The following is a 27,493-nucleotide window of genomic DNA, read 5'->3' as shown; positions in this document are numbered from 1 at the left end:
AAAATTTTCACCTTGTAACCAGGTATATTAGTATCTGTTCATCAACAGATGAATAGATAAAGAAAATGTGGGATACACACACACACACACACACACACACACAAAATGGAGTATTACTCAGCCATTAAAAAGAATGAAACAATGTCATTTCCAACAACATGGATGGACTTAGTCATACTAAGCCAGAAAGACAAATACCATATGATATCACTTACATGTGGAATAAGTATTTCGTTTTTTAGGTTCCACAGAACTCATTCAAAACATAATAGCGTAGTTACCTTTAACCCTCTTGCCATGTTCAAAGCAACTTTTAAAATTATGGCTGCTGGAAAAGGATCTCGGCTATCTTTATTTCGTTCTTCTATTAAGTCATTCAGAGACTTTTCACCTCCATACTCCATAGCAAGACACAGACTGCCATCGCTAGCTTTAGTGAAAGCACGGTAACCTTAAAGAAAACACATCATTTTCTTATTGGAGTAGGAAAGAACAAAAGTAATTAATTCTTTTACAATAATGTGACTGAAAACAGATCTAGATCAACACTGTCAAATACAAAATGAAACAGCTAATGCTTACAAAACTTTAGATCTAATTTTAAATGCCTTCAGTGTTGGCCAACAATATCACAAATTGAAATGTTTTTAACACTCTATGCCTTCCTAAATATAATGGTTTCACCGGACTTACATTAAAAACGAAAAGAGGAAATTACATAAACAAGGATTTTACATTCCTGAATTCTCCATGGTACCAATACCATAATGACATTATCTATTCCCATGAAGTTTTTAAATATATACTTCAGTTCAGTTCAGTTGCTTCGTCGTGTCCAATTCTTTATGACCCCATAAAGCCAGGCCTCCCTGTCAATCACCAACTCCCAGAGTTTACTCAAACTCATCATGTCCATTGAGTCGGTGATGCTATCCGACCATCTCATCCTCTGTTATCCCCTTCTCCTCCCACCTTCAATCTTTCCAGCATCAGGGTCTTTTCAAATGAGTCAGTTCTTCACATCAGGTAGCCAAAGTACTGGAGTTTCAGCTTCAACATCAGTCCTTCCAATGAATATTCAGGACTGATCTCCATTAGGATGGACTGGTTGGATCTCCTTGGAGTCCAAGGGACTCTCAAGAGTCTTCTCCAACACCACAGTTCAAAAGCATCAATTCCTCAGCACTCAGCTTTCTTTATGGTCCAACTCTCACATACATGACTACTGGAAAAACCATAACTTTGACTAGATGGACCTTTGTTGGCAAAGTAATGCCTCTGCTTTTTAATATGCTGTCTAGGTTGGTCATAACTTTTCTTCCAAGAAGCAGGAGTCTTTTAATTTCATGGCTTCAGTCACCATCTGCACTGATTTTGGAGCCCCCAAAATAAGTCTGTCATGTTTCCCCATCTATTTGCCATTAAGTGATAGGACTGGATGCCACGATCTTAGTTTTCTGAATGTTGAGCTTTAAGGCAACTTTTTCACTCTCCTCTTTCACTTTCATCAAGAGGCTCTTTAGTTCTTCTTCGCTTTCTGCCATAACGGTGGTATCACCTGCATATCTGAGGTTATTGATATTTCTCCCGGCAATCTTGATTCTAGCTTGTGCTTCATCCAGCCCAGCATTTCTCATGATGTACTCTGCATATAAGTTAAATAAGCAGGGTGACAATATACAGCCTTGACACACTCCTTTCCCAATGTGGAACCAGTCTGTTGTTCCATGTCCAGTTCTAACTGTTGCTTCCTGACCTGCATACAGATTTCTCAGGAGGTAGGTCAGGTGGTCTGGTATTCCCATCTCTTCAAGAATTTTCCACAATTTGTTGTGATCTACAGAGTCAAAGACTTTGGCACAATCAATAAAGCAGAAATAGATGTTTTTCCGGAATTCTCTTGCTTTTTCAATGATCCAGCAGATGTTGGCAATTTGATCTCTGGTTCCTCAGCCTTTTCTAAATCCAGTTTAAACATCTGGAAGTTCATGGTTCACACACTGTTGAAGCCTGGCTTGTAGAATTTTGAGCATCACTTTGCGAGCATGGGAGATGAGTACAACTGTGCAGTAGTTGAGCATTCTTTGGCATTTCCTTTCTTTGGGGCTGGAATGAAAACTGACCTTTCCAGTCCTGTGGCCAATGCTGAGTTTTCCAAATTTGCTGCATCTAAAAATACTATTTTTTTTTTCTGGCCAAGCCACGTGGCTTATAGGATCTTAGGTCCCTTACCAGGAATCAAACCCATGCCCCCCAGCAATTGAAGCACAGAGTCCTAATCACTGGATCTCCAGGGAAGTCCCACTAATTTTTATTTCAGAATGTTCACATTAATTGGATTCTTGACAAACTCCATCACACCTTTCTTCACTTTTTATTAGTGAAAACAGTTAAGATATTATGTAAACCATTTCGGATAAACAAGATACTATACCAGATACTGTTATTAAGTAATATGTGAACTTACCTATAATGTTTGGATGATTGAGGCTTTTCAAAATCTTAGCTTCATCAGTTAGTCTCTTTTGATACATACTCTGATAATCACCATTACATCTAGGATTAATCTTTTTCACAGCCCAAGGAGAATGAGACAAACCTCTTGGAGATCTTAAAAAATAAGTAACCAAAAACGTACAGAAAGATTAATAACCATAATACAGTTCAAATGACTAATAAGAACTTCCACATTTTGAAAAAGACTTGATAGTATTTTAGTTTTTTTTAATTTTAAAATATTTTAGACTATCAACATTTCTGTTATACATCCTTTTTAACTGTGTACATACAGCTGATAAATCTACTGATTACAAGAGAAGTCTGATATCTTTGGAAGGGAAGGGTTGAAAGAGGAAAAAGACGAAATGTTATAGATTTTAAACTTCAAAATTTCTATAGTATTTTCTAATTTTTTCACTCAATCATGTCAAACTATCAACTACTTAAAAAGCATTTAACTATATGTACCAGATATAAATTACAGAATGTTAAAGCAATAAACATTAATGTCTAAGAAACAATTTAAAGAAGAGATGTACAAAATACATTTGGCTCATGTGTAATCATGTAAAATTACAGACTGTTTTTTACTAACAAATATTATGCCTCTAATGGACAAACCAATTCATCTTATACACTTCTCACCATATACATGTGTTTAGGGAGAAAATAATAAACATACTAATAGGAAAAACAATGTAAATTGTCTGTTTTCTAGGAAGATGCAGCTGTTGAAGAACATTTAAGGTATACCTGTTTTGAGGCCTAAATAAACAAACAGGTAACATGAAGTCAGGGAAAGGTTTGTTCAGCCCATAAGGCAGGCATTTATGAGTATGGCCAATTACAATAACAAAGTGTAGGCAGCATTTGGGCACAAAAGCCAAACAGCCTCAAAAGTTAAAGATTGCAAAGTTTAGCCATAAGAACATAAAACGAGATGGAACCAAGAATCCGTTTAGCTCTGTACTACCTCGTGAGCACAGCTCTGTGACTGCAGAACCTTTTTTTAACATCAGAAAACATGTATTCAAAGGATCACTAGATTTCTCAGTTCATATACATCTATCATGCGTAAGTTTACTTAAACTATTCTTAAACCTCCAGTTTTAGATAACAATAGCATTTGGGAATAACCTCTTTCATGTTCATTTAATATAAAAATTTATTTTTCAAGTTTCAAGGGGTACCCCATAGCTCTTGATTATTTATAATTCAGTGAGCAAGTCCATCTTCACCTTTTCCATATATCCTAACCTACCTACATCCTATCCTAACATATAGGTTACAGAATGAGAAGGATATTATTATGAAATCTGAAAAAAATGGTGCCAAGGTAAACGATGGTTCACAGAAAATGCTAATACAACAGTCAAATTTCTGTTGAGACTGCACAAGGAGGAAAACAAAAGGAGACACAAACAATACTGCCAACAAAAATGGGGACATAAACACCAGAGATTTTCAAAATATCCAAGTGAATATTAAAACTTTTAAGCCAATAAAAAGGTAAAATGAGCAAATTCTTTAAAAAAAAGTTAAGAAAACTGATGAAAGAAGAAACATAATCAAGAGTTTAAAAATCTTCCCACAAGAAATACAAAACACAGATAATTTTAAAGTTGAGTTTACTAAACTGTAAAGAAATATATCATTCTATTTCATACAAACCATTCCAGGGAATAGAATTAAAAGGGACTATGAGTCTAGTATAACTTTAATTAAAAACAACAAAAATCATACAGGACAATAGAAAAAGAAAAATCACAAGCCAATTTCACTTACAGATGCAAAAATTCTAAACCATAGCAAAATTATTCTATCAGTTTATTAAAAAATAATAATACAACCTTCTGGCTAATCCTGTTATCTTAAAAAAAATAATAATAATAATAATACATCACAACTATGTTGGGTTTAATCCAGCAATGCAAATTTAACAGTAAATATATACTCTGAATTAAAATGAACATATACATATAAATTTGATCCCTCTCAGGTACCACTGAAATAAAAACTTCAGTTTGAAGACTGAAGACTGACTTTGAAAGGGAAAAAGCAGAAGGTATTTAGCCTGAGGTAGACTGACACAGTTGAGAACCTGCGGTCTATGTAGGGACAGAGTAATTCATGACCAAATGTGCCTGAAGTGCTCAGTGAGTTTTCACATGTGAACATACCTGTGTTATCAACACCAGGTTCAAGATATACATGTCTAGCATCCACACAAGATATGGGATGCCATCTTAAAAAGGAAAACTTGAGAGGTGGTTCTAAGATGGTGGAGGAATAGGACGGGAAGACCACTTTCTCTCCCACAAATTCATCAAAAGAACATTAGAACGCTGAGCAAATTCCACAAAACAACTTCTGAGTGCTGGCAGACGACATCAGGCACCCAGAAAGGCAGCCCACTGACTTCAAAAGGAGGTAGGACAAAATATAAAAGATAAAAAGAGAGACAAAAGAGGTAGGGACGGAGATCTGTCCCGGGAAGGGAGTCTTAAAAATGAGAGAAGTTTCCAAACACCAGGAAACACTCTCACCAGCGGGTCTGTGGTGAGTCTTGGAATCTCAGAGGGCAACATAACTGGGACGAAAAATAAATAAATAAATAAAACCCACAGATTACGTGCACAATGGCAACTCCCAGCGGAGAAGCAGCCCAGACGCTCACATCCATCACTAGTAAGCGGGGACTGGACAGGGAGGTGCAGGCTGCATTGCTTAGGGTAAGGGCCAGGCCTGAATGCCTTGAGGGAAATCTGACGGAGCTAACGGGAGACAGCAACCCAGACTGTGGCCAGAGAGAGGTTGGGGGTGGGGGGGGGGGGAAGTACAATCCCCCAAAAAGCCCTAACCTAAGACACCATCAGGCCCACTCACAGAACAAAGGACTGAGCAGAGCTAGGCGGCTATGGGCCGGTCCATCCCCCACCGGAGACAGGCAGGCGAGGGCAGCCACAGCCGGAAGGGAGCAATCACCACCCCAGAGAGGCATCCTCTACCAAACTGCAAGCAGGCTTTGTTGCTAACCAAGACTTCCTGGGATTCTGGATGGTTGATGTCTGCTGAGAGAATCACAGCCAGAGATCAGCTCCCCAGAAGAGACACACGGCACACCTAAGAAGGCGTGACCGTTGTACACCCAGAAAATCAAGCGGCTGGGATGCAGGAGGCAATAAGACACATCCCGCCACCTGGGGGTGACTGCACTCACCAAGCACCTGGTCACCTGAGCTGCTCGGACCTGGGAAGGGCACCAAACACAGGCCCAAACGAGTCTGCGCCTTTGTGTAGTACCTGAGAACCTGAACCTGAGCAGCTTAGACCTGGGAGGTGCAGGCAACCCAGGGTGGGCCTCAGACAGTTCCAGCAGAGCAACCGAGAGCCTGAGAAGTGCAGACCAACGAGCACTCCCCACACACGCCAGTGATATTGCTTTGCAGTGTTCCTCCCTCCCCACAGCATGACTGAACAAGTGAGCCTAAAAAAGTGACCACCATCGGCCCCTTGTGTCAGGGTGGAAATTAGACACTGAAGAGACCAGCAAACAGAAGAAGCTAAAATAAAAAGAGGGAACCACTTTGGAAGCAACAGATGGAGAAGGCTTGAGGCTACTGTAAGAATAAGACTGAAAACCAGAGGCAGGAGGCTTAAGTCTAAAACCTGAGAACACCAGAGAACTCCTTACTCCAGGGAACATTAATCGATAAGAGCTCATCAAAATCCTCCCTACCTACACTGAAACAAGCACCACCCAAGAGCCAACAAGCTCCAGAACAAGACATACCATGCAAATTCTCCAGCAACACAGGAACATAGCCCTGAGTTTCAATATGCAGGCTGCCCAAAGTCACACCAAACCCACAGACATCTCAAAACTCACTAATGGACACCTCATTGCAGTCCAGAGAGAAGAAATCCAGCTCTACCCACCAGAACACTGACACAAGCTTCCCTAACCAGAAAACCTTGACAAGCCACCCATCCAACCCCACCCACAGCAAGGAAACTCCACAATAAAGAGGAACCACAAACTGCCAGAATACAGAAAGGCCACCCCAAACGCAGCAATATAAACAAGATGAAGAGACAGAGGAATACCCAGCAGGTAACGGAACAGGATAAATGCCCACCAAACCAATAAAAGAGAAGGAGATAGGGAATCTACCTGATAAAGAATTCCAAATAATGATAGTGAAAATGATCTAAAATCTTGAAAAGAAAATGGAGTTACAGATAAATAGCCTGGAGACAAGGATTGAGAAGATGCAAGAAATGTTTAACAAGAACCTAGAAGAAATAAAAAAGTCAATATATAATGAATAATGCAATAAATGAGATCAAAAACGCTCTGGAGGGAACCAACAGTAGAATAACAGAAGATAGGATAAGTGAGGTAGAAGACAGAATGGCAAAAATAAATGAATCAGAGAGGGAAAAAGAGAAAAGAATTAAAAGAAATGCGGACAACCTCAGAGACCTCTGGGACAACGTTAAATGCCCCAACATTTGGATCATAGGAGTCCCAGAAGAAGAAGACAAAAAGAAAGGCCATGAGAAAATATTTGAGGGGATAATAGTTGAAAACATCCCTAAAATGGGGGGAAAAAAAAGTCACCCAAGTCCAAGAAACCCAGAGGGTCCCAAAGAAGATAAACACAAGTCAAAACACCCCAAGACACATATTAATCAAATTAACAAAGATCAAACACAAAGAACAAATATTAAAAGCATCAAGGGAAAAACAACAAATAACACACAAGAGGATTCCCATAAGGAAAACAGCTGACCTTTCAACAGAATCTATGACAGAAGGGAAGGCAGGACATACTTAAAGTGATTAAAAAGAGAAAAACCTACAACCCAGATTACTGTACCCAGCAAGGATCTCATTCAAATGTGAAGGAGAAATCAAAAGCTTTACAGACAAGCAAAAGCTGAGAGAATTCAGCACTACCAAACCAGCTCTCCAACAAATGCTAAAGGATCTTCTCTAGACAGGATACACAGAAAGGGTGTATAAACTTGAACTCAAAACAACAAAGTAAATGGCAACAGGATCATACTTATCAATAATTACCTTAAATGTAAATAAGCTGAATGCCCCAACCCAAAGATAACGACTGGCTGAATGGATACAAAAACAAGACCCCTATAGATGTTGTCTACAAGAGACCCACCTCAAAACAAGGGACACATACAGACTGAAAGTGAAGGGCTGGAAAAAGATATTCCTTGCAAATAGAGACCAAAAGAAAGCAGGAGTAGAAATAGTCATATCAGATAAAATAGACTTTAAAACAAAGGCTGTGAAAAGAGACATAGAAGGACACTGCATAATGATCAAAGGATCAATCCAAGAAGATATAATAATTAGAAATATATATGCACTCAACATAGGAGCACCGCAATATGTAAGGCAAATGCTAACAAGTATGAAAGAGGAAATTAACAATAACAGAATAACAGTGGGAAACTTTAACCCACTCACACATATGGATAGATCAACTAAACAGAAAATTAACAAGGAAACACATACTTTTAAATAATACAATAGACCAGTTAGACCTAACTGATATCTATAGGACATTTCACCCCAAAACAATGACTTTCACCTTTTTCTCAGGTGCACATGGAACCTTCTCCAGGACAGATCACATCCTGGGCCATAAATCTAACCTTGGTAAATTCAAAAAAACTGAAATCATTCCAAGCATCTTTTCTGACCACAATGCAGTAAGATTAGAAGTCAATTACAGGAGAAAAACTATTAAAAATTCCAACATATGGAGGCTGAACAACACACTGCTGAATAACCAACAAATCACAGAAGAAATCAAAAAAGAAATCAAAATATGCATATAAATGAATGAAAATGAAAACACAACAACCCAAAACCTGTGGGACACTGTAAAAGCAGTGCTAAGGGGAAGGTCCACAGCAATACAGGCTTACCTCAAGAAACAAGAAAAAAGTCAAATAACCTAACTCTACACCTAAAGCAACTAGAAAAGGAAGAAATGAAGAACCCCAGGGTTAGCAGAGGAAAGAAATCTTAAAAATTAGGGCAGAAATAAATGCAAAAGAAACAAAAGAGACCATAGCAAAAATCAACAAAGCCAAAAGCTGGTTCTTTGAAAGGATAAATAAAATTGACAAACCATTAGCCAGACTCATCAAGAAACAGAGGGAGAAGAATCAAATCAACAAAATTAGAAATGAAAATGCAGAAATCATGACAACACAGAAATACAAAGGATCATAAGAGACTACTATCAGCAACTATATGCCAATAAAATGGACAACGTGGAAGAAATGGACAAATTCTTAGAAAAGTACAACTTTCCAAAACTGAACCAGGAAGAAACAGAAAATCTTAACAGACCCATCACAAGCACAGAAATTGAAACTGTAATCAGAAATCTTCCAGCAAACAAAAGCCCAGGTCCAGATGGCTTCACAGCTGAATTCTACCAAAAATTTAGAGAAGAGCTAACACCTATCCTACTCAAACTCTTCCAGAAAATTGCAGAGGAAGGTAAACTTCCAAACTCATTCATGAGGCCACCATCACCCTAATACCAAAACCTGACAAAGATGCCACAAAAAAAGAAAACTACAGGCCAATATCACTGATGAACATAGATGCAAAAATCCTTAACAAAATTCTAGCAATCAGAATCCAACAACATATTAAAAAGATCATATACCATGATTAAGTGGGCTTTATCCCAGGGATGCAAGGATTCTTCAATATCTGCAAATCAATCAATGTAATACATCACATTAACAAACTGAAAAAATAAAAGTCATATGATTATCTCAATAGATACAGAGAAAGCCTTTGACCAAATTCAACATCCATTTATGATAAAAACTCTCCAGAAAGCAGGAATAGAAGGAACATTCCTCAACATAATAAAAGCTATATATGACAAACCCACAGCAAACATTATCCTCAATGGTGAAAAATTGAAAGCATTTCCCCTAAAGTCAGGAACAAGACAAGGGTGCCCACTCTTCACCACTACTATTCAACATAGTTTTGGAAGTTTTGACCACAGCAATCAGAGCAGAAAAAGAAATAAAAGGAATCCAGATTGGAAAAGAAGAGGTAAAACTCTCACTGTTTGCATATGACATGATCCTCTACATAGAAAACCCTAAAGACTCCATCAGAAAATTACTGGAGCTAATCAATGAATATAGTAAAGTTGCAGGATATAAAATTAACACACAGAAATCCTTTGCATTCCTATACACTAACAATGAGAAAACAGGAAGAGAAATTAAGGAAACAATTCCATTCACCATTGCAATGAAAAGAATAAAATACTTAGGAATATATCTCCCTAAAGAAACAAAAGACCTATATATAGAAAACTATAAAACACTAGTGAAAGAAATCAAAGAGGACACAAACAGATAGAGAAATATACCATGTTCATGGACTGAAATAATCAATATAGTGAAAATGAGTATACTACCCAAAGCAATCTATAGATTCATTGCAATCCCTATCAAGCTACCAATGGTATTTTTCACAGAGCTAGAACAAATAATTTCACAATTTGTATGGAGATACAAAAAACCTAGAATAGCCAAAACAATCTTGAGAAATAAGAATAGAACTGGAGGAATCAACCTGCCTGACTTCAGGCTCTACTACAAAGCTAAAGTCATCAAGAGAGTATGGTACTGGCACAAAGACAGAAATATAGATCAATGGAACAAAATAGAGCACCCAAAGATAAATTAATGCACCTATGGACACCTTATCTTTGACAAAGGAGGCAAGAATATACAATGGAGAGAAGACAATCTCTTTAACAAGTGGTACTGGGAAAACTGATCAACCACTTGTAAAAGAATGAAACTAGAACACTTTCTCGGAGAAGGCAATGGCAACCCACTCCAGTACTCTTGCCTGGCAAATCCCATGGATGGAGGAGCCTGGTAGGCTGCAGTCCATGGGGTTGCTAAGAGTCGCACACAACCAAGCGACTTCACTTTTCACTTTCATGCATTGGAGAAGGAAACGGCAACCCATTCTGGTGTTCTTGCCTTTAGAATCCCAGGGACAGGGGAGCCTGGTGGGCTGCCGTCTCTGGGGTCGCACAGAGTCAGACACGACTGAAGCGACTTCGCGGCAGCAGCAGCAGTAGCACACTTTCTAACACCATAGACAAAAATAAACTCAAAATGGATTAAAGATCTAAACGTAAGAGCAGAAACTATAAAATTTCTACAGGAAAACACAGGCAAAACACTCTCCAACATAAATCACAGCAGGATCCTCTATGACCCACCTCCCAGAATACTGGAAATAAAAGCAAAAATAAACAAATGGGACCTAATTAAAATTAAAAGCTTTTGCACAACAAAGGAAACTATAAGCAAGGTGAAAAGACAGCCTTCAGAATGGGAGAAAATAATAGCAAATGAAGCAACTGACAAAGAATTAATCTCAAAAATATACAAACAACTCCTGCAGCTCAATTCCAGAAAAATAAATGACCCAATCAAAAAATGGGCCAAAGAACTAAATAGACATTTCTCCAAAGAAGACATACAGATGGCTAACAAACACATGAAAAGATGCTCAACATCACTCATTATCAGAGAAATGTAAATCAAAACCACAATGAGGTACCATTTCATGCCAGTCAGAATGGCTGCGATCCAAAAGTCTACAAGCAATAAATGCTGGAGTGGGTGTGGAGAAAAGGGAACCCTCTTACACTGTTGGTGGGAATGCAAACTAGTACAGCCACTATGGAGAACAGTATGGAGATTCCTTAAAAAACTGGAAATAGAACTGCCATACGACACAGCAATCCCACTGCTGGGCATACACACTGAGGAAACCAGAACTAAAAGAGACACATGTAACCCAATGTTCATCGCAGCACTGTTTATAATAGCCAGGACATGGAAGCAACCTCGATGTCCATCAGCAGATGAATGGATAAGAAAGCTGTGGTACATATACACTATGGAGTATTACTCAGCCATTAAAAAGAATACATTTGAATCAGTTCTAATGAGGTGGATGAAACTGGAGCCTATTATACAAAGTGAAGTAAGCCAGAGAGAAAAACACCAATACAGTATACTAATGCATTTATATATGGAATTTAGAAAAATTGTAACAATAACCCTATATGCGAGACAGCAAAAGAGACACAGATGTATAGAACAGTCTTTTGGACTCTATGGGAGAGGGCAAGAATGGGATGATTTGGGAGAATGGCATTGAAACATGTATATTATCATATGTGAAATGGATCACCAGTCCAGGTTCAATGCATGAGACAGGGTGCTCAGGGCTGGTGCACTGGGATGACCCTAAGGGATGGGATGGGGAAGGAGGTGGGAAGGGGGTTCAGGATGGGGAACACGTGTACACCCATGGCGGATTCATGTCATTGTATAGCAAAACCACAATATTGTAAAGTAATTAGCCTCCAATTAAGCTAAATATATATATTTTTAAAAAAGGAAACCTTTCAGATAAAAAGAAGATAGACAAAAATGAAAAACTAAATAGAAGTATCAGAAAATGAAGTTGGGAAAATTCCCCAGAAAATATTAATAGAACAAAAAGAGAAAATAGAAAAACAGACCAAAAATAACATAAAATAAAGGTAGATCAAAGATTGGGCCAGTAAATCCCACATCCAAATAACAGGAGTTCCAAGACAGAGAACAGAAAAAAAGGGGTGAAAATGATCAACAAAGTAATTTTTAAAAATAACCTCTCAAAAATTGAATAGGAATTTTCAGGCTCCAAGAGGCCCATACCCATGCATGTTACTGTGAAATTCAGGACAGTGATGACAAACAAAAGACCGTATAAGGTTACAAGAGAGCAGGAGGAGGAGATAACATAGAACAGAAACATAAAGACTCAGCAGTCAGAGGGTCTTCAGAATTCTCAACAGCAGCAATTGAACAATGTTCTCAAAATTCTGGGGAAAACATACTTCTGAATGAGAATTCTAACCCAGAAAAACAAAAAAGGCCACTCAAGTACAAGCATAAAATGAAAACATTTTTAGGAAAGTAAATTTTCAAAAACGTATCTTCTGTGCATCTTTTCATGGGGCACTAACAAATGTCTTCAACCAGAATGAGAGGTAAACCAAGAAATACTAAGACATGAAACATGAAACAGAGAGGCAAAGGAAATCTCTAGGCTACTAAAGGAAAATCCCAAGCTAACAGAGCCACATCGAGGACTGGGAGGGTCAGGCGGGAACTGCTATTTCCAATGAAGTTTTCTAATTAAGTCACATACAGTATAACTTTTTTAACAACACACTTCACATTCTAAAAAAAAAAAGCTTTTTTTAAGGAAGAAAAAATGAGTCTAGCCACGAAATTGTGATCTTTTTTCTTTCAAAATAACTTAAAACAAGAGCTTTAGACATAAAAAAATGGAAGTTCACAAAACTAACAGCAGACAAACACACAAAAGGGGGTGTTTAAGCTGCAAAGACACTTCAAGAAGACCCACTTATATCTAACCACTATACAAGTCTAGATTCACCAGCTTTTTATTTGAGGAAGTATTTCTATTTGGAAACAACGTAAACCTAGAAAAGCTAATGATGTGCTGCCCTGGACTAGTCAGGCTAATTCCTCGGGATCAGTAAACAGTATGCAATTGTTTGCCTCTTAATACACATGACACTAGGTATGAATAAAAGAAGCAACTCTGTGATAATGTGTTTGTTGCCATATGTACTATTATTAGCTATAAGCATCTATTCTAGTATTCCATTTTTCTGTTAATACAACTTTCCTACTTTAGAATCAGGTATTCGCCCTTCTCACTTAATGATGACATAAATAAAATAAAAATATTTACTTCTTTAGAAGAGAATATCCTGAGAAGGCAACTCTCCAGATAGAAGGGATTAATAGTCACTGATATCTCCCAACACTGGTATCCTCTTTGAAGTTTTCTTATTGAGAATCCTGTGTTATTATCACATAGGAATCCCCTTCCTCTGTCTTTTTCCCCTCCTACACAAGCCAAGGAAAAATTACTAATTACCTCTCCTTTAACAACCCATTAAGAGGAAGCTAGGAGAAAGATGTACCAGGTAGAGCTCTGGCAAAAATATGAACATACCCCAGATGTAAATATTTGCATTTTCACATTCCTTTTTGTCTCCAAGTACAGTGAACTATGGTTCCATGTAAAAATGTTAATGTGAAATCTTATACTCACCTTTGCATAAGATAGACATTTACCCCAGTACCAAAGCCAAGCTTCTGCATAAATGGAGAGGCAGGAATATTTATACACGGAGTTAAACATAATGCTGAATGTCAGAAAGAGAAAAGATAAAATTAGTATTTGAAAAGACCTCCACAGATGCATCCTAACGTTCTCAATAAATCATTGTTAAGAGAATTAACTGGCAAAGTCTTGCAGAGCAATTTGACACTATGTGTCCTAACTTTCAATGGATACCTTTGACCAAGTCTACTTTTGGAGCTCTATTCTACAGTAACACTTAAACAGGGGTCAGCAAAACAGCCTGTTTTTATATGACCCATAAGCTAAGAATTGATTTTTACATTTTAAAAGGGTTGTTAAAAAATAGATAAAGAAGGTCTCTTGGTTGAATCCTTAGACTTCATGACTCTCTTCCAACATGGCCCAAGACAACTCTCCAGACAACACCACGGCAACAAAGTATAGACAGAAGCTATACCAAATTCACAGATCAATTGAAAACCCTCATCAACACTTTTAACCAAAAACCTTATCCAGATTACGCTACCAAATGAAGACTTGCCTTTAATAACAATGAATAGCCTAGAATCCAGATTTGGTTTCAGAATCAAAGAGCTAGACTTGATTCCAGAAAAGATCAGAACCTGAGGATGACTTAGAATCAAGCCAACACCAAGATCATCCTTAAGAGCAGATTCAAAGTAGAAAAGACAGACAGTGTCATATCAGCTACATTCCTCTCAAGGCACTTATGCATAACTCTTATCATGGAATTGATTCCAGAGAGCAACTTGCTAAAGAAGCCAGGGTTACTGAGTCAAGAATTCAAATCTGGTTTCAAAACAGAAGAACTAGATTCCATGTCCAGGAAAGAAAAGTACCCGAGGAGGCCTCAAAACAAAGACAATTAGGGACAAGATCCTGGAGATGAGAGAATTCAAGGTATAGAAACTACACAGAATGGCAGCAGTCTCACCAGTGACTGTCTTATTTCTCTGGAGCCAGAACAGGGGAAACAGAGACAGATTCAGTGTACTTGATAATATTAGTCTGGACTCCAAACCTCTAACTCTTTCTGGAACATGCCCTTCTAAACACACCTTCAGCTTCTCCAGGAGCTGAGCCTTCTGGAGATAGTAAACAAGATTTCAGGTGACAGAGACACATACAAAGCACCACAGAGAAAATAAATTTATTAATATCATTTTTCAGCAATCACAGTAATGACTAATTTAGGCAAAAATCAAGGAAAGAAGAAAGGAAGGGAGGGAAGCAGGCAAGGAAGAAAGAAGAAAGGAAGAAGACTATGCCAAAAGGTTTCCTCTATGACCCACAAAGCCTAAACCATTTACTATCTGCCATTTACAAAAAGTTTGCTAATGCCTCCACTACGGCATGCAGCCAAAGATACCATATACACACGAGAATGCATGCATGCATGCAAATAGTGGGATCTGCTTTTGTAGCTACAAAAAAAAAGAGAGAGAGAAAAGCCTAAGTAATCATCATTAGAGTCATAATTATAGCATATCTATATTACAGAGTAGTATAATGTTATTAAAAGAGACGAGATAGAGTAGTCCTACTTTTGCTCATGAACAATTAACTGCTCTTGGATTGCCCTTTTGCCATTAACAACTAGAAAATCTGACAAAATATAATGGTTTTCACATACTTCACAATAGACAGGGTAGGACTATAAACTCTGAGAGGAGAGAAACTAATGAGATGAGTCCTATCACTGCCCTAACTTACTGCTTAGAGACACTTCGCAGGCTGCAGCACAAAGAAATGAAGCCCAAAGCTCTTGTCAAATTGAAGTGACAAATTACCCTCTGTCTATTGAATTGCCTTGGAAAATACCCTTCCCATATATAGAGGGGGAAAGATAAAGTAGTTCCTTTGAGGTTCAAGTTAAATTGCTTCTTCACCAGGGAGAACCTACAAATCTGCTAGAATGTCAATAAAATTAGATCATAGATGACCAAACTCTGACCTATGAAAGAAGTCTTATTTCTTAAGATCAACATTATAAAGATGACTTATACTAAAATTGTTCTTGTGTGATAGATAACAATAATAGGATTTAACTGCAATACTATGAAGACATTTCTGATATCAGTAACAATGAAGAAAAGTTTTATAGATTACCAGATTTCCTTTTTTCAGATAATCTGCTTGGTGTCTTGAAATTCTTGGTTTCTTCCATTGTAGTAATCGCTTAAGGTCCTATGATAAAAATGAATAGAAAGGTACACTGCAGTTATAAAGAATACATCTTTCATTCATGAAGAAAAAATTCCTATAATACTATCACTTATTTACAAAAAATTTGAGAACTGAAAAAGACCAAGACAAATATTTAGTCCAATTGTATTTACAATGAGAAAACGGAAACCCAGAAAGGGAGAAAGATAAAGTAAAATTAAAGATAAGTAAAATTACATACCCAAGGTCATGCTATTAACGATTGTGGATTTTTATTTAAAAAATAATATATGCACTTGGTCAAAAAAAAAAAATCCCCTAGTACCCTCCCACACTTCCCAGGAGTAGTTATTAACAGATCTTTTATATGCTTTTAAGAGCTTGGCTTTGTAAGCAGTATTATTCATAATAGCCAAAAAAAGGAAACAGAAATAGCTATCAGATGATGAATGTATAAAGAAAAGATGGCATATACTACACACAATAAAATATTATTCGAAGAGTATATATTTTACATAGGGAATATTATTTAGTCATTAAAAGGAATGAAGTACTCAGGTATACTACAACATGAAATAATCTTGAAAAGCTTATGCCAAGTGAAAGAAAGCAGACACAAGAGGCCACTTATATGATTCTTTTTCCACACAATACCCAGAGGAGGCAAATCCATGGACAAAATAAATGAGTAGTTGCTGTGGACTGAAGGGAAGAGAGAATGTGGAGCGACTGCTAGTGGGTGAATGCCATTTTGGGGAGGGGTGATAAAAATGTTCTAAAATTAGGTAGTGGTTTAATATATTCAACTCTATTCCATAAACGACTTAACACTTTCAAAAGAGTGAATTTCATGATATGTTAATTACATCTCAATAAACTATTAGTTTAAAATTATCTATGAAAATACAATGTACATACTGTATACACAAGCAAGTTAATACAGGCTTTGTTTTTCTTCTGTAACATATTTCCTTAAAAATCTTTTTTATTAAAAAAAATTACTATTCTTTTGAAAAAAGATTTGGTTTTGCGTTAGATTTACTGTAAAGCAAACTGTTACTAACTGTCTGTAAGCTCGTTTGAACTGTCCATAAAAACCTGAGAGGAAGAGAGAACATTTGCTTAAATGCTGCATAAAGCCACTTAATATCCCTTAAAAAACAGCACCTGGGCGTCCCATGTGGCATTAGTGGTAAAGAATCTGCTTGCCAATGCAGGAGGTTCGATCCCTGGGTTGGGAAGATCCCCTGGAGGAGAAAACGGCAACCCACTCCAGTATTCTTGCCTGAAGAATCCCATGGACAAAGGAGCCTGGCGGGTTCCTACGGCGCTTCCATAAAAAGTACAGAGTGTCAAGCTCTGATTTGAGAAAAGAGCGGTTTCTTTCTTCGAATCCCCACCGTACCCCGTAAGTCTGATGCGCACGCGGGTCGCCAAGGTGCTTCCTAAGATAATTCTCAGTTTAACGCATATTCCCAAAGTCTTCCTCCTTCCTTCCAGGCCCCAAGTTGTCAAAAAAGCAAAGAGGCCGCGGCTCGAGGGGCGCGGGACTCCCGGCCAGGCCCACGCGCGGCAGGACCCCTAAAAGCTCTCTCCTTACCAGAGCCACGAGGTAGGACGACGAGACGCCCAGGGAAAGGCTGTCTTGAAAACTGGTCCCGAGTGGCCCCCAACACTCCGCGGCCCCCTGCGGTGACGGAGTGGGGTCCGACCTGCCAACACACGGACTCGGCAACCGTTGTTCCTACGGGAACCCGCCGGGCTTTCAAAATCACGCACGCGCCGCCCCTACGTCGATCGCGAACTACGGGGAGGCGCAAAGGACACACCAAGCCGGATTCGCCGTTCCTGTTCTTTTTCAGGCCTTCCACTCTGTCGATCCCACCTTACTACCCAGTGCTGCTGCTGCTGCTGCTAAATCGCTTCAGTCGTGTCCAACTCTGTGCGACCCCGTAGACGGCAGCCAGCCAGGCTCCTCTGTCCCTGGAATTCTCCAGGCAAGAATACTGGAGTGGGTTGCCATTTTCCTTCTCCCTTACTACCCAATAGGGATGCTTTGAAGGCAAATAAAAGGTACAGAAGCGCAGCAAAGGACGAACCGACTTTTACAGCCACTGTCAGCCCTTCAGAGGGACAACTCCAGTTAAAAGGAAAATATATGCCTGTATTTAGGCTGAAATCCTTTCCCAATTACGAACGCTGTGCCCAGAATGTGTGATGGCTCTTTTGTCTTTTTTACTACAAATTTGGCCCTGAAACACTGTAAAAATGCCCTTGTCTTGAGTAGCAATCGTTTTTGACTGAGAAGAAACATAGATCCTCAGAAATTTTGCTACCTCTTGTAATCACTACGTTCAGTTCAGTCGTGTCCGACTCTTTGCGACCCCATGGACTGACTATACAGTCCACGGAATTCTCCAAGCCAGAATACTGGAGTGGGTAGCCTTTCCAGTCTCCAGGGGATCTTCCCAACCCAGGGATCGAACCCAGTTCTCCCGCATTGCGGGCGGATTCTTTTCCAGCTGAGCCACAAAGAGATGTGTTCATTTATTCAACAAATATTTAGACATCATCTTCCCCTTCTCGAGGAGATCTTCCCCTCCCAGGAATCGAACGCAAGTCACCTGCTTTGCAGGCAGATTCTTTACTTTCTGAGGCACCAGGAAAGCCCAAAGAGCACCTACTATGTGCCGGATGTGTATTGAATGCCCACTGCAGAAGATATACTCTAGCAATCACTGAAAGAGACACAAAGATGATTAAGTCACAGAGCCCACTCCTGCTCAGGAGGAGCTTATGCAGAGGGGGGTGAGGGAAGGGTAGGGAAGTGTCCAAAGAAAGAAACACACACACACACAATATAAAGGAGACTAGAATGTAGGTAACCATAGTTGTAAAGCCCATTTTTTTGCAAATGAGGAAACCCAAATGGCACAGAGAGGTTAAGTAATTTGCCTAAAGTCACAGAGCCAGTAGACAGTAGAGTCAGGATTTGAACTCATGCTTAATTTAGAGTTCCTCTTTAACAAATGTGTTCAAAACCTCTTCCATCTTACACACACCACACACACATGTCTCCAGCTTCAGGGCCCTCCCATTTTTGGCCACCCTCTCCTAAGCAGACATGGTCTCTTTCTGTGTGTGTTTTCAGTTGCTCAGCCATGTCCCATTCTTGGTAACCCCATGGACTGTACCCCACCAGGCTCCTCTGGGATGTTCCAGAAAAGAACGCTGCAGTGTGTTGCCATTTCCTCCTTCAGGACATCTTCCCAACCCAGGGATCGAACTACAACTCCTGCATTTGCAAGTGGGTTCTTTATCATTTAAGCCAACTGGGAAGTACTTTCTCTGTATTCTCATTCTGATACTTTGTGCAGAGGCATAATACACACCTCATCATCTTTTTAAAAATGCCTATAATTTGTTATGCTTTTTATTAAATTCTATAATTTTACAAGCTCTCTGTTTTCTATTCTTATGGCTAATAAAGCCAGAGCCTGACAGCGTCTTAATTAAGCACTGCCTGTGCAAAGAAACCCTAGGGAGATGAGGATATTGACACAGGTGTAAGATGAAGCAGAAAATAGTCACAGAAATGAAGGTCCCTGGGTAAAGACTTATAACCCTCCTGTTCCCCATCTTGTAACTATAAAAGCACCTCCAGAGATTATCAGAAGAAACATCTGAACTTCACAAGCTTAATGTTATTGCCTGTAAAATGTAATTAATCATTAATCTCAAAATCTTGCACCCCAGTCAGTTGTCATAGGAAACAGTTTCCAACCTGAATCAGTAATTTCTCCCAGAGTATAAGTGGCCTAGATTCCCTGGTTTAGGCAAAAGAGACCCAAACTCTGTATTTGATTCTTGGTTGGTTATGCTCAAAGGAACGTTTGCATCCTCATCTTTTTATGGCACAGACTTCAACTTCTGCTTCTTTCATCGCCTCCCCTTTTGAAACTTGTTTAAAGAGGGGGAAAAAAGGATATTAATTTTCCCCCTCTTTTCTACTGCTATTGCATTTCAATTTTCTTTGAGGCCATATGGATACTGCTGATTGGCTAGAAGAATGATGAGACCATTTAGGGAAGAGGAAGAAAAAAAAGAAAATTTCAAAATTTTTTCTTCTTCTATCTGTGTATCCAACCAGTCAACATGTCCCTAGGGTGCTGTACTGGCATCCTAAAGCCACTGGGTCCACAGCTAAGGCCACTTGAATCCCCCACCCCACACCCCATCTTAGTGCTGCTTTTCTGCATCCCAGTTTTAGTGAGTGGCTCCTCCATCTGTCCCCATGGCCTGAGCCAGGAGCTTCTCTTCTTTATCCATCCAAGTTCTGACAACTCTTCCTTGTGGATCTCTTAAATCTCTGCCCTCCTCCCTGTTCCACCTTGGACTATAAGCTCTCACTTGTCCCTACTGATGACTCCTAATTTGCCCCCCTTCTTCCTGTCACTCCTTTCTTCCAGTTGATTTTCACACTGCGTGCATGCTAAGTCAATTTAGTTGTGACCAACTCTTTTCGACCCCGTGGACTGTAGCCCACCAAGTTCCTCTGTCCATGGAATTCTTCAGGCAAAAATACAGGAGTGGGTTGCCATTTTCTCCTCCAGGAGATCTTCCCTGACCCAGGGATCAAACCTGCATCTCAAGCGTCTGTTGCTTTACCACTGTGCCACCTAGGAATCCCTGATTTCCACTTTGCTGCCTCATTAATCTTCCTGAAATGTAAATTTACTCATGGCACTCCCGTTTGCAATCCTTCAGGGTTCCTCATTAAATTCAGGGTGAAAAACACCTCCCCTTAGTGTCTGACTGAGTGTCTCTAGCTTGGGTTCCTCTAGCTCTCAATCTGGTCTCCTCTTACACTGAGTTAAGGTAGTTCCTGGAACACATGTGTTTTCCCATGTCTCCACCACGTGCACATGAATCCCCCTCTGCCAGGAAAGCCCTCCCCACCTTTTCAACTGGCTCAGCATCTACTAATCCTTCAGCTCTCAGCTAGTGCTGCCTGCCCCAGGACACACTCTCTAATGGCCCCAGTCTATGTGATTTCTCCTCTACACTCCCAGAATGCCTTCCAATTCTCTCTATCCCAACACGTACCCCAGTACAATGGAATTTTCTCTGTACTTCTGTCTTCCTCCACTAGAATGTCAGCTCCATAGCCCTCTCCTACCTGCGTAGAGGAGTGCTCAGAAATGTTCGGTGAATACCCAAGTGAATGACAAGATAGATAAACACTGTTGCACAGAGAATTTATCTTTCCTTCAGTGACACAGAATGCCAATTTGTCTGGGAATCCGGTCTGAGCTGGCAACTTAAATGTCTTAGCCATGGCCCCTGAATCAGTGTTTGCTGGCTGTTATGGACTGAATGTTTGTGTCCCCCTAAAACTCCCATATGTTGGAGCCTGTACAGTGGACACAGTGAGGGGCTCTGCTGTTAAATTGGAAATTGTCAATGAGATGTACTGGGTGCGATTTGGAACACAGAAGTGAGATGGAATCCCTTTCACCTACAGCACATGGCAAGCAGAGTTGTGGAGTTTGAGGTTTCAGTAGCTGTGTTCTGGTACCTGGTCACTCACTCTGTGGCCACTGAAAGATGTCTGCAGTGGTCTCTTGACCCCTGGATCAGAGTTACAGTGGATATTCTTGAACATGACATTTCTAGTTTCCTGGCTGGCAATGGGAACAGATATAGAAAGCTCATAAAGGGAAGATGAATAACACGAACAGTAACACAGTCCACCCCAGTGTTCAAGGAATCTTCACAACTGTGTAATAAAACCCATCCTGGCAAACAGCCAGGAAAATATGGACTTAAATGTAAAATACTAAACATAAAACTTATAGAAAAATATATAAAATATAAAATGTAAAGCATATAATTCTCTGGTAAAGAATCCCCCTGCAATGTGGGAGATGAGGGTTTGATTCCTAGATTGGGAAGATCCCCTGGAGGAGGAAATGGCAATCCACTCCAGTATTCTTGCCTGAGAAATCCCATGGACAGAGGAACCTGGAGGGCTACAGTCCTTGGGGTTGCAAAGAGTCAGACACAGAGACTAAACAACAACAAAAATAAAACTTTTAGGAAAAAAAAGTATAAAACAAAACTATAAAAAATTTAGAAATACACGGGTGATACTTAAAGAAAAATTTCAGAACAAAGGGCTAGGTAAAGAGTTTATAGACTCCACATTAAAGGCATGCTCTGTAAAAATAAAACTTGGGACTTCTCTGGTGCTGGAGTAGCTAAGACTCTGTGCTCCCAGTGCAGGGGGCCAGGGTTCGGTCCCTGGTCAGAGAATTAGATTCTCTTGTGCCACAACAAAGAGTTTGCATGCTGTAACGAAAGATCCCATGTGCTGCAGCTAAGAAACAGCACAGTCAAATAAGTAAATAAATAGCTTTTTCAAAAAGAAAAATCAAGAAATTGAACCTCATTACAAAACTTTAATTCTACAAAAGATGCTGTGAAGATGTAGCAACAAGCTACAGAACTGAAGAAAATGTGAACCACGTGTCCACAAAGGATTTAATTCTAGACTATTACATAAAGAACTGCTAAAATTCAGCAGTTGAGAAATCAATCCACTGAAAATGGGCAAAAGACATTGTAATATGCTGAATGTTGTTGTTGTTCAGTTGCTAAATCATGTCTGAATCTTTGGATGGACTGCAGCATGCCAGATTTCCTGTTCTTCACCATGTCCCAGAGTTTGCTCAAACTCATGTCCATTGAGTCAGTGATGCCATCCAACCATCTCATCCTCTGTCGTCCCCTTCTCCTCCTGCCTTCAATCTTTCCCAGCATCAGGGTCTTTTCCAATGTGTCAGCTCTTTGCATCAGGTGGCCAAAGTATTGCAGTTTCAGCTTCAGCATCAGTCCTTCCAGTGAATACTCAGGGTTGGTTTCCTTTAGGATTGACTGGTTCGATCTGGCTGTCCAAGGGACGGGCCCCCAAAGACATGGGGTTCTAATCTCTGGAATCTGTAAATGTTAGCTCTTTTGGAAATAGAGTCTTTGCAGATTGGATTAAGTTAAAGGATGTTGAAATGAGGATATCATCCTGGATTACCCACTGGGGTCTAAATGCAGCCACATGGATCTTTAGAAGAGGAAGCAGAGGAGACTAACCCAGACACACAGGGGAGAAGGAAATGTGAAGAGGGAGCAGAGAGAGATTTGAGGATATTGACCTTAAAGAGATGGCCATGTGGCCACAAACCAAGGAATGCTGACAATCACTAGAAGCTGGAAGAGGCAAAGGATGGGTTATCCCCTAGTCACCTCACTCATATACTCTTCATTCCACAATGATCCGAACACCTGCCTCTTAGACAATGTTTCTGACTATGACCCTTCCTGCTTAATGTCACGCAGAAACCACCTTTGGTCTACTTTTTTATCATCTGCCTCATGTATGCACCTGTGGAAGTAGGAAAAAGCTAAACTCCTGGGCAAACAGGACATCTTATTGCAGTTTAATTACTTGTGGCTTCATGCTCTGGTCTCTCCCACTCCCTCAAAGGACAGCAAAAGGGTGTGTCAGTTCAGACGGATGGTGATCACGAGCTGGAAACATTTAAGGTTTCTCTCTTAAGCTGAAAAGAGAAAACAAGGACTTCCCTGGTGGATCAGTGGTTAAGAATCTGCCTTCCAATGCAGGGGACGTGGGTCTGATCCCTTGTCCGGGAACTAATATCCCACAAGCTGTGGGGCAACTAAGCTTGCACATAGCAACTACAGAGTCCACAGGTCATGACTAGCAAGAAGCACATGTTGCAACTAAGAAAAAATACTTATTTTTGCAGCCAAAAATAAATAAATTTTTTTTTTTTTAAAGAGAGAGACAGAAAATAGGAACAGGAATATGGGCGAACTCTAGGAGGCAATATTTTTGTCTGGAGCAGCTTCCTAACACTGGGGATCTGGGATCGGGAGTGCAGCTGCAAGCTTGGAGCAGAGTAGGAGCTGGGAAGCCCTCCACACAACTGCCTGTTAGGAAGACTGAACTCCACCAGCCTTTACTCATCCTCAATGGCTAAAGATTTCCACTTGCAGCTCTGACTTTTCCTACCACCCAACAAGAAATGAAATTTTGCTTGTTCTGGGAATATGGGGCCTGAAAAACAAGAAGTGCTTTGGAAAAATGTGCTGGGATCTGAATGGTCTGTAATTAATGAGTTCCTTCCTCCATTGTGGTCCAGCACACTGGGAAGATGGAACAGGGAATTCGAACCCTCCCTCAGGGAAGACGCCTACTTAATGCCTAACAAAGATGAGTATTCCATCCTCAGTGATTGTGTAAGACTTCTGAGCTGGTTCTGACATCTGGCCACAATTTCGGCACCCTGCCGTTGTTTTTGCTCTCTGATGTTCTTTGCTTTCGAATTCAGCCAGAAAACATTTTGATTCTCAGCCTCTTAGGGTGAATCAATACAGTGGGAAACAGGAAAGAGGTTTTGATGGTTTACACTTCAACTACCCAATACCTATGTGGAATGCATAGAGAGTTTAGATGAAATGCAAATCCTGCTTACGGCATGCTGTTGGAAATTATCCTGCCGCTAAGGCAACAGCATATACTAAATAGACTGAGTGAAGAGAATAAACCAGATGTTCTCAAGACATAAGAAAATCATAGGTTCAGGCCCTTTCCTCTGGGGATCTAGTTAAATGGAGAAGCTGGTCGGGCTGTACGCACGCACCATATATTAAATCCCATGAAACAGAGCCATAAAAACAAGCTCAGAGCTTGTTACCACCCGGCTGCCCTTAACCAGAAAGCACTTTTCCAGCAACATGATACATCTTTTTTTTTTTTTTTTTTTAATGGTTGCTCGTCGGGTGAAGAGCTAGATGGGTATCAGAAGGAAAAGGCCCCCAAGACCTCAATACCTATAGGCCTTCATGTACCTATTAATATTTTCAGCAGAAATCCTGAACCAGAGAACAGTCCTAAGCTAGGTATGTAGCTTATAAGCTACATATTAAAATGACTGCTGGATGGAGGGAGAGAGGGAAGGAGCTTTTATTTATTCACTTGTTTATTTATTTAGATTGTAAGCCTGAACTTAAGTGGTCTTTGATGAGGCTTTCCCCTGAGAGTGGTAAGAGGGGTTTCACTTTAAGAACTGCTCATGAACATTCCAGAAGTGGATCAATTCATTCAGTTATTTATTGAACAAGTGATCCTGGGCCAGGTTAAAAAAAATTGAAAAAAATCACATATATTTTCATATGTGGGCTTTCTAGGTGGCTCAGTTGTAAAGAATCTGCCTGCAAAGTAGAAGACCCGGGTTTGATCCCTGGTAGGGAAGATCCCCTGGAGAAGGAAATGGCAACCCACTCCAGTATTCTTGCCTGGGAAATCCCATGGACAGAGAAGCCTGGCAGGCTACAGTCCCTGGGATCCCAAAGAGTCAGACATGATTGAGCAACTAACACTGCAATCTGTAAAAAGTGTGAGGCCTTTAGAGGCCTATCACCAAAACAAAAGGAAGTTAGTCCCTCAAGAAGACTATCGGAAGCTGGTCAAAGGAAAAAAAAAGCCAAAAGGACTTGCCGGGATATTGCTCCTCTGAGGTGGGGGATAGACAGGGAGCTGGGAGGCAAGGAAGCTAGGAGAGGCATCCAATATGCTGAATGGACAGCACTTTGAGTTCACCTTGTGATTTAGACCTAAAAATCCAATAGAATAGAGTTATAAATTTCAGGCCAGATCAAGACTGAAGACAAGTTTTTCCATAACTTCTGCAAGTTCCTTTTTCAAAAAAGACTACTTTGGACAATATATTTATTTTTTAATGTGTGTTGAATCAAAATTCACATACGTGGAACTTCCCTGGTGGTCTAGTGGTTAGGATTCTGTGCTTCAGTTGCAAGGGGCATGGGTTCGATCCCTATTCAGGGAACTCAGATCCTGCATGCCATGGAATGTGGCCAAAAAAAAAAGGAAAAAAAAAATTCATCTACAGTGAAATGCATAGGTTTTATATATACAGTTGAAAATTTTCACTTATTTCACACACAATACACAAATGAGTACATCTAGGTAATAAACACCGCAGTCAAAATCAATCTCCACTACTCATAGGTAACAATTGTTCTGATTTCCATCGTCTAATTAGTTTTATTCATCCTTGAAGTTCATATAAAAGAAGCCATACAATATGTACTTTTTTTTTTTTTACTGAGTTAATATGTCACAATTTGTTCCTGTTTTCTTCTGCTGATGGATTAGAGCTGTTTCTAATTTGGGGCTATTCTGTGAATACAACTGCTATAAATATTCTTGCACAAGTCTTTTTGTGGCTATATGTTTTCATTAGTCTTGGATAAATATTTAAACTGGAATTTCTAGGTCATGGGGCATATGTATATTTAACTCTATAAGGCACTGCCAAACCATTTTTCCAATTTTACACTCCCACTCACAATGTATGCTTTTATTTCTAGTGCAAAGTGGTATTTTACTGTGCTTTTAATTTCTATTTCTCTGAGGACTAATAATGTTGAGCATCCTTTCATACACCTGGTGATCATATTACTTCTTTTTCAAAGTGTCTGTTGAAATGGTTAGTCCATTTTTCAGTTGGGTTGGTTGTCTTACTGAGTTGTACAAGTTATTTATATACTCGGCACACAAATATTTCATTTATTGTAGGTAATGTAAATATCTTCTCCCAGTCTTTGACTTGTCTTTTGATTTTCTTGTCATCTTTTGATGAGCAGATTTTTAAACCTTTTATGAAGTCAAAGTTAGCAACTTTTCATGGTTAGTGCTTTTTATGTCCTTTCTTTTTTAAAGAATAATTTTATTAATTTTGACTGCACGGGGTCTTTGTTGCTGCGTGCAGGCTTTCTCCAGTTGTAGTGCACAGGCTTCCCATTGCAGTGGCTGCTCTTGTTACAGAGCACGGGCTTTGGTAGTTGTGGCTCATGGGCTTAGTGGCCCTGAGGCATGTGGGATCTTCCGAGAGCAGGGAGCAAACCTGTGCCTCCTGTATTGCCAGGTGGATTCTCAACCACTGGACCACCAGGGAAGTCCTAAGTTTTCTTCTAGAAGCTTTGTTGTTTTCGGTTTGTTGTTGTTGTTTTCTTCACTTCTACAGTTTTATTTTCCCATTGTCAGTTCTTTTGAATATTTTTCTTGGCCTATATTAGATATCTTAGAATTTATTCCAGATCAGGGTACTAAATAAATTATCAAGGCCATTCTAAACCTACAACTTAAAAAATTTATCTCCTAATATTTTCCCAATACTAAGCACTTTAGATATGTTATCTAACACAAGTCATCCAAGATCGAATGATAGTATAGATTCTCTAGTAGTAAAATTCCATAACTTAGTGATATCTCAATTTTGGATGGTTAACAATTTTGGGTGTTATACAGGTACAGTGTTCTTAGAAAGCTAGTTCTAGAATATTAATTTGTAAAATAAAAATCTTCAGCTTCAGTGCATTAAAAATAGAAATATCATTACAAATTCTCTCAGTTTTTTTTTATTTTTA

At 39.5% G+C, this 27,493-nt stretch overlaps 1 protein-coding gene and 1 pseudogene across 1 annotated transcript in view; one reads left to right on the top strand and one right to left on the bottom strand.

Annotated features, from left to right (window-relative positions):
- PBK (PDZ binding kinase) overlaps positions 1–26,162 on the bottom strand; it is a 36,568-nt gene extending 10,406 nt beyond the window's left edge. The window contains exons 1-6 of the mRNA XM_040237062.1: positions 26,146–26,162; positions 17,565–17,708; positions 15,908–15,985; positions 13,745–13,838; positions 2,468–2,610; positions 282–451 (exon numbers count right to left, since the gene is read on the bottom strand). Of these exons, the coding sequence (XP_040092996.1) occupies positions 282–451; positions 2,468–2,610; positions 13,745–13,838; positions 15,908–15,965 (465 nt within the window). The 5' untranslated portion in view covers positions 15,966–15,985; positions 17,565–17,708; positions 26,146–26,162. The remainder of the gene's footprint in view (positions 1–281; positions 452–2,467; positions 2,611–13,744; positions 13,839–15,907; positions 15,986–17,564; positions 17,709–26,145) is intronic.
- LOC120861740 lies at positions 13,892–14,825 on the top strand (annotated as a pseudogene).
- Positions 26,163–27,493: the final 1,331 nt, after the last annotated feature.

The sequence above is a fragment of the Oryx dammah genome, unplaced genomic scaffold, assembly GCF_014754425.2.
Source record: "Oryx dammah isolate SB20612 unplaced genomic scaffold, SCBI_Odam_1.1 HiC_scaffold_1, whole genome shotgun sequence".
Lineage (NCBI taxonomy): Eukaryota > Metazoa > Chordata > Mammalia > Artiodactyla > Bovidae > Oryx > Oryx dammah.
The sequence above is the reverse complement of the archived record's forward strand: the minus strand, read 5'-3'. Positions and strand labels throughout refer to the sequence as shown.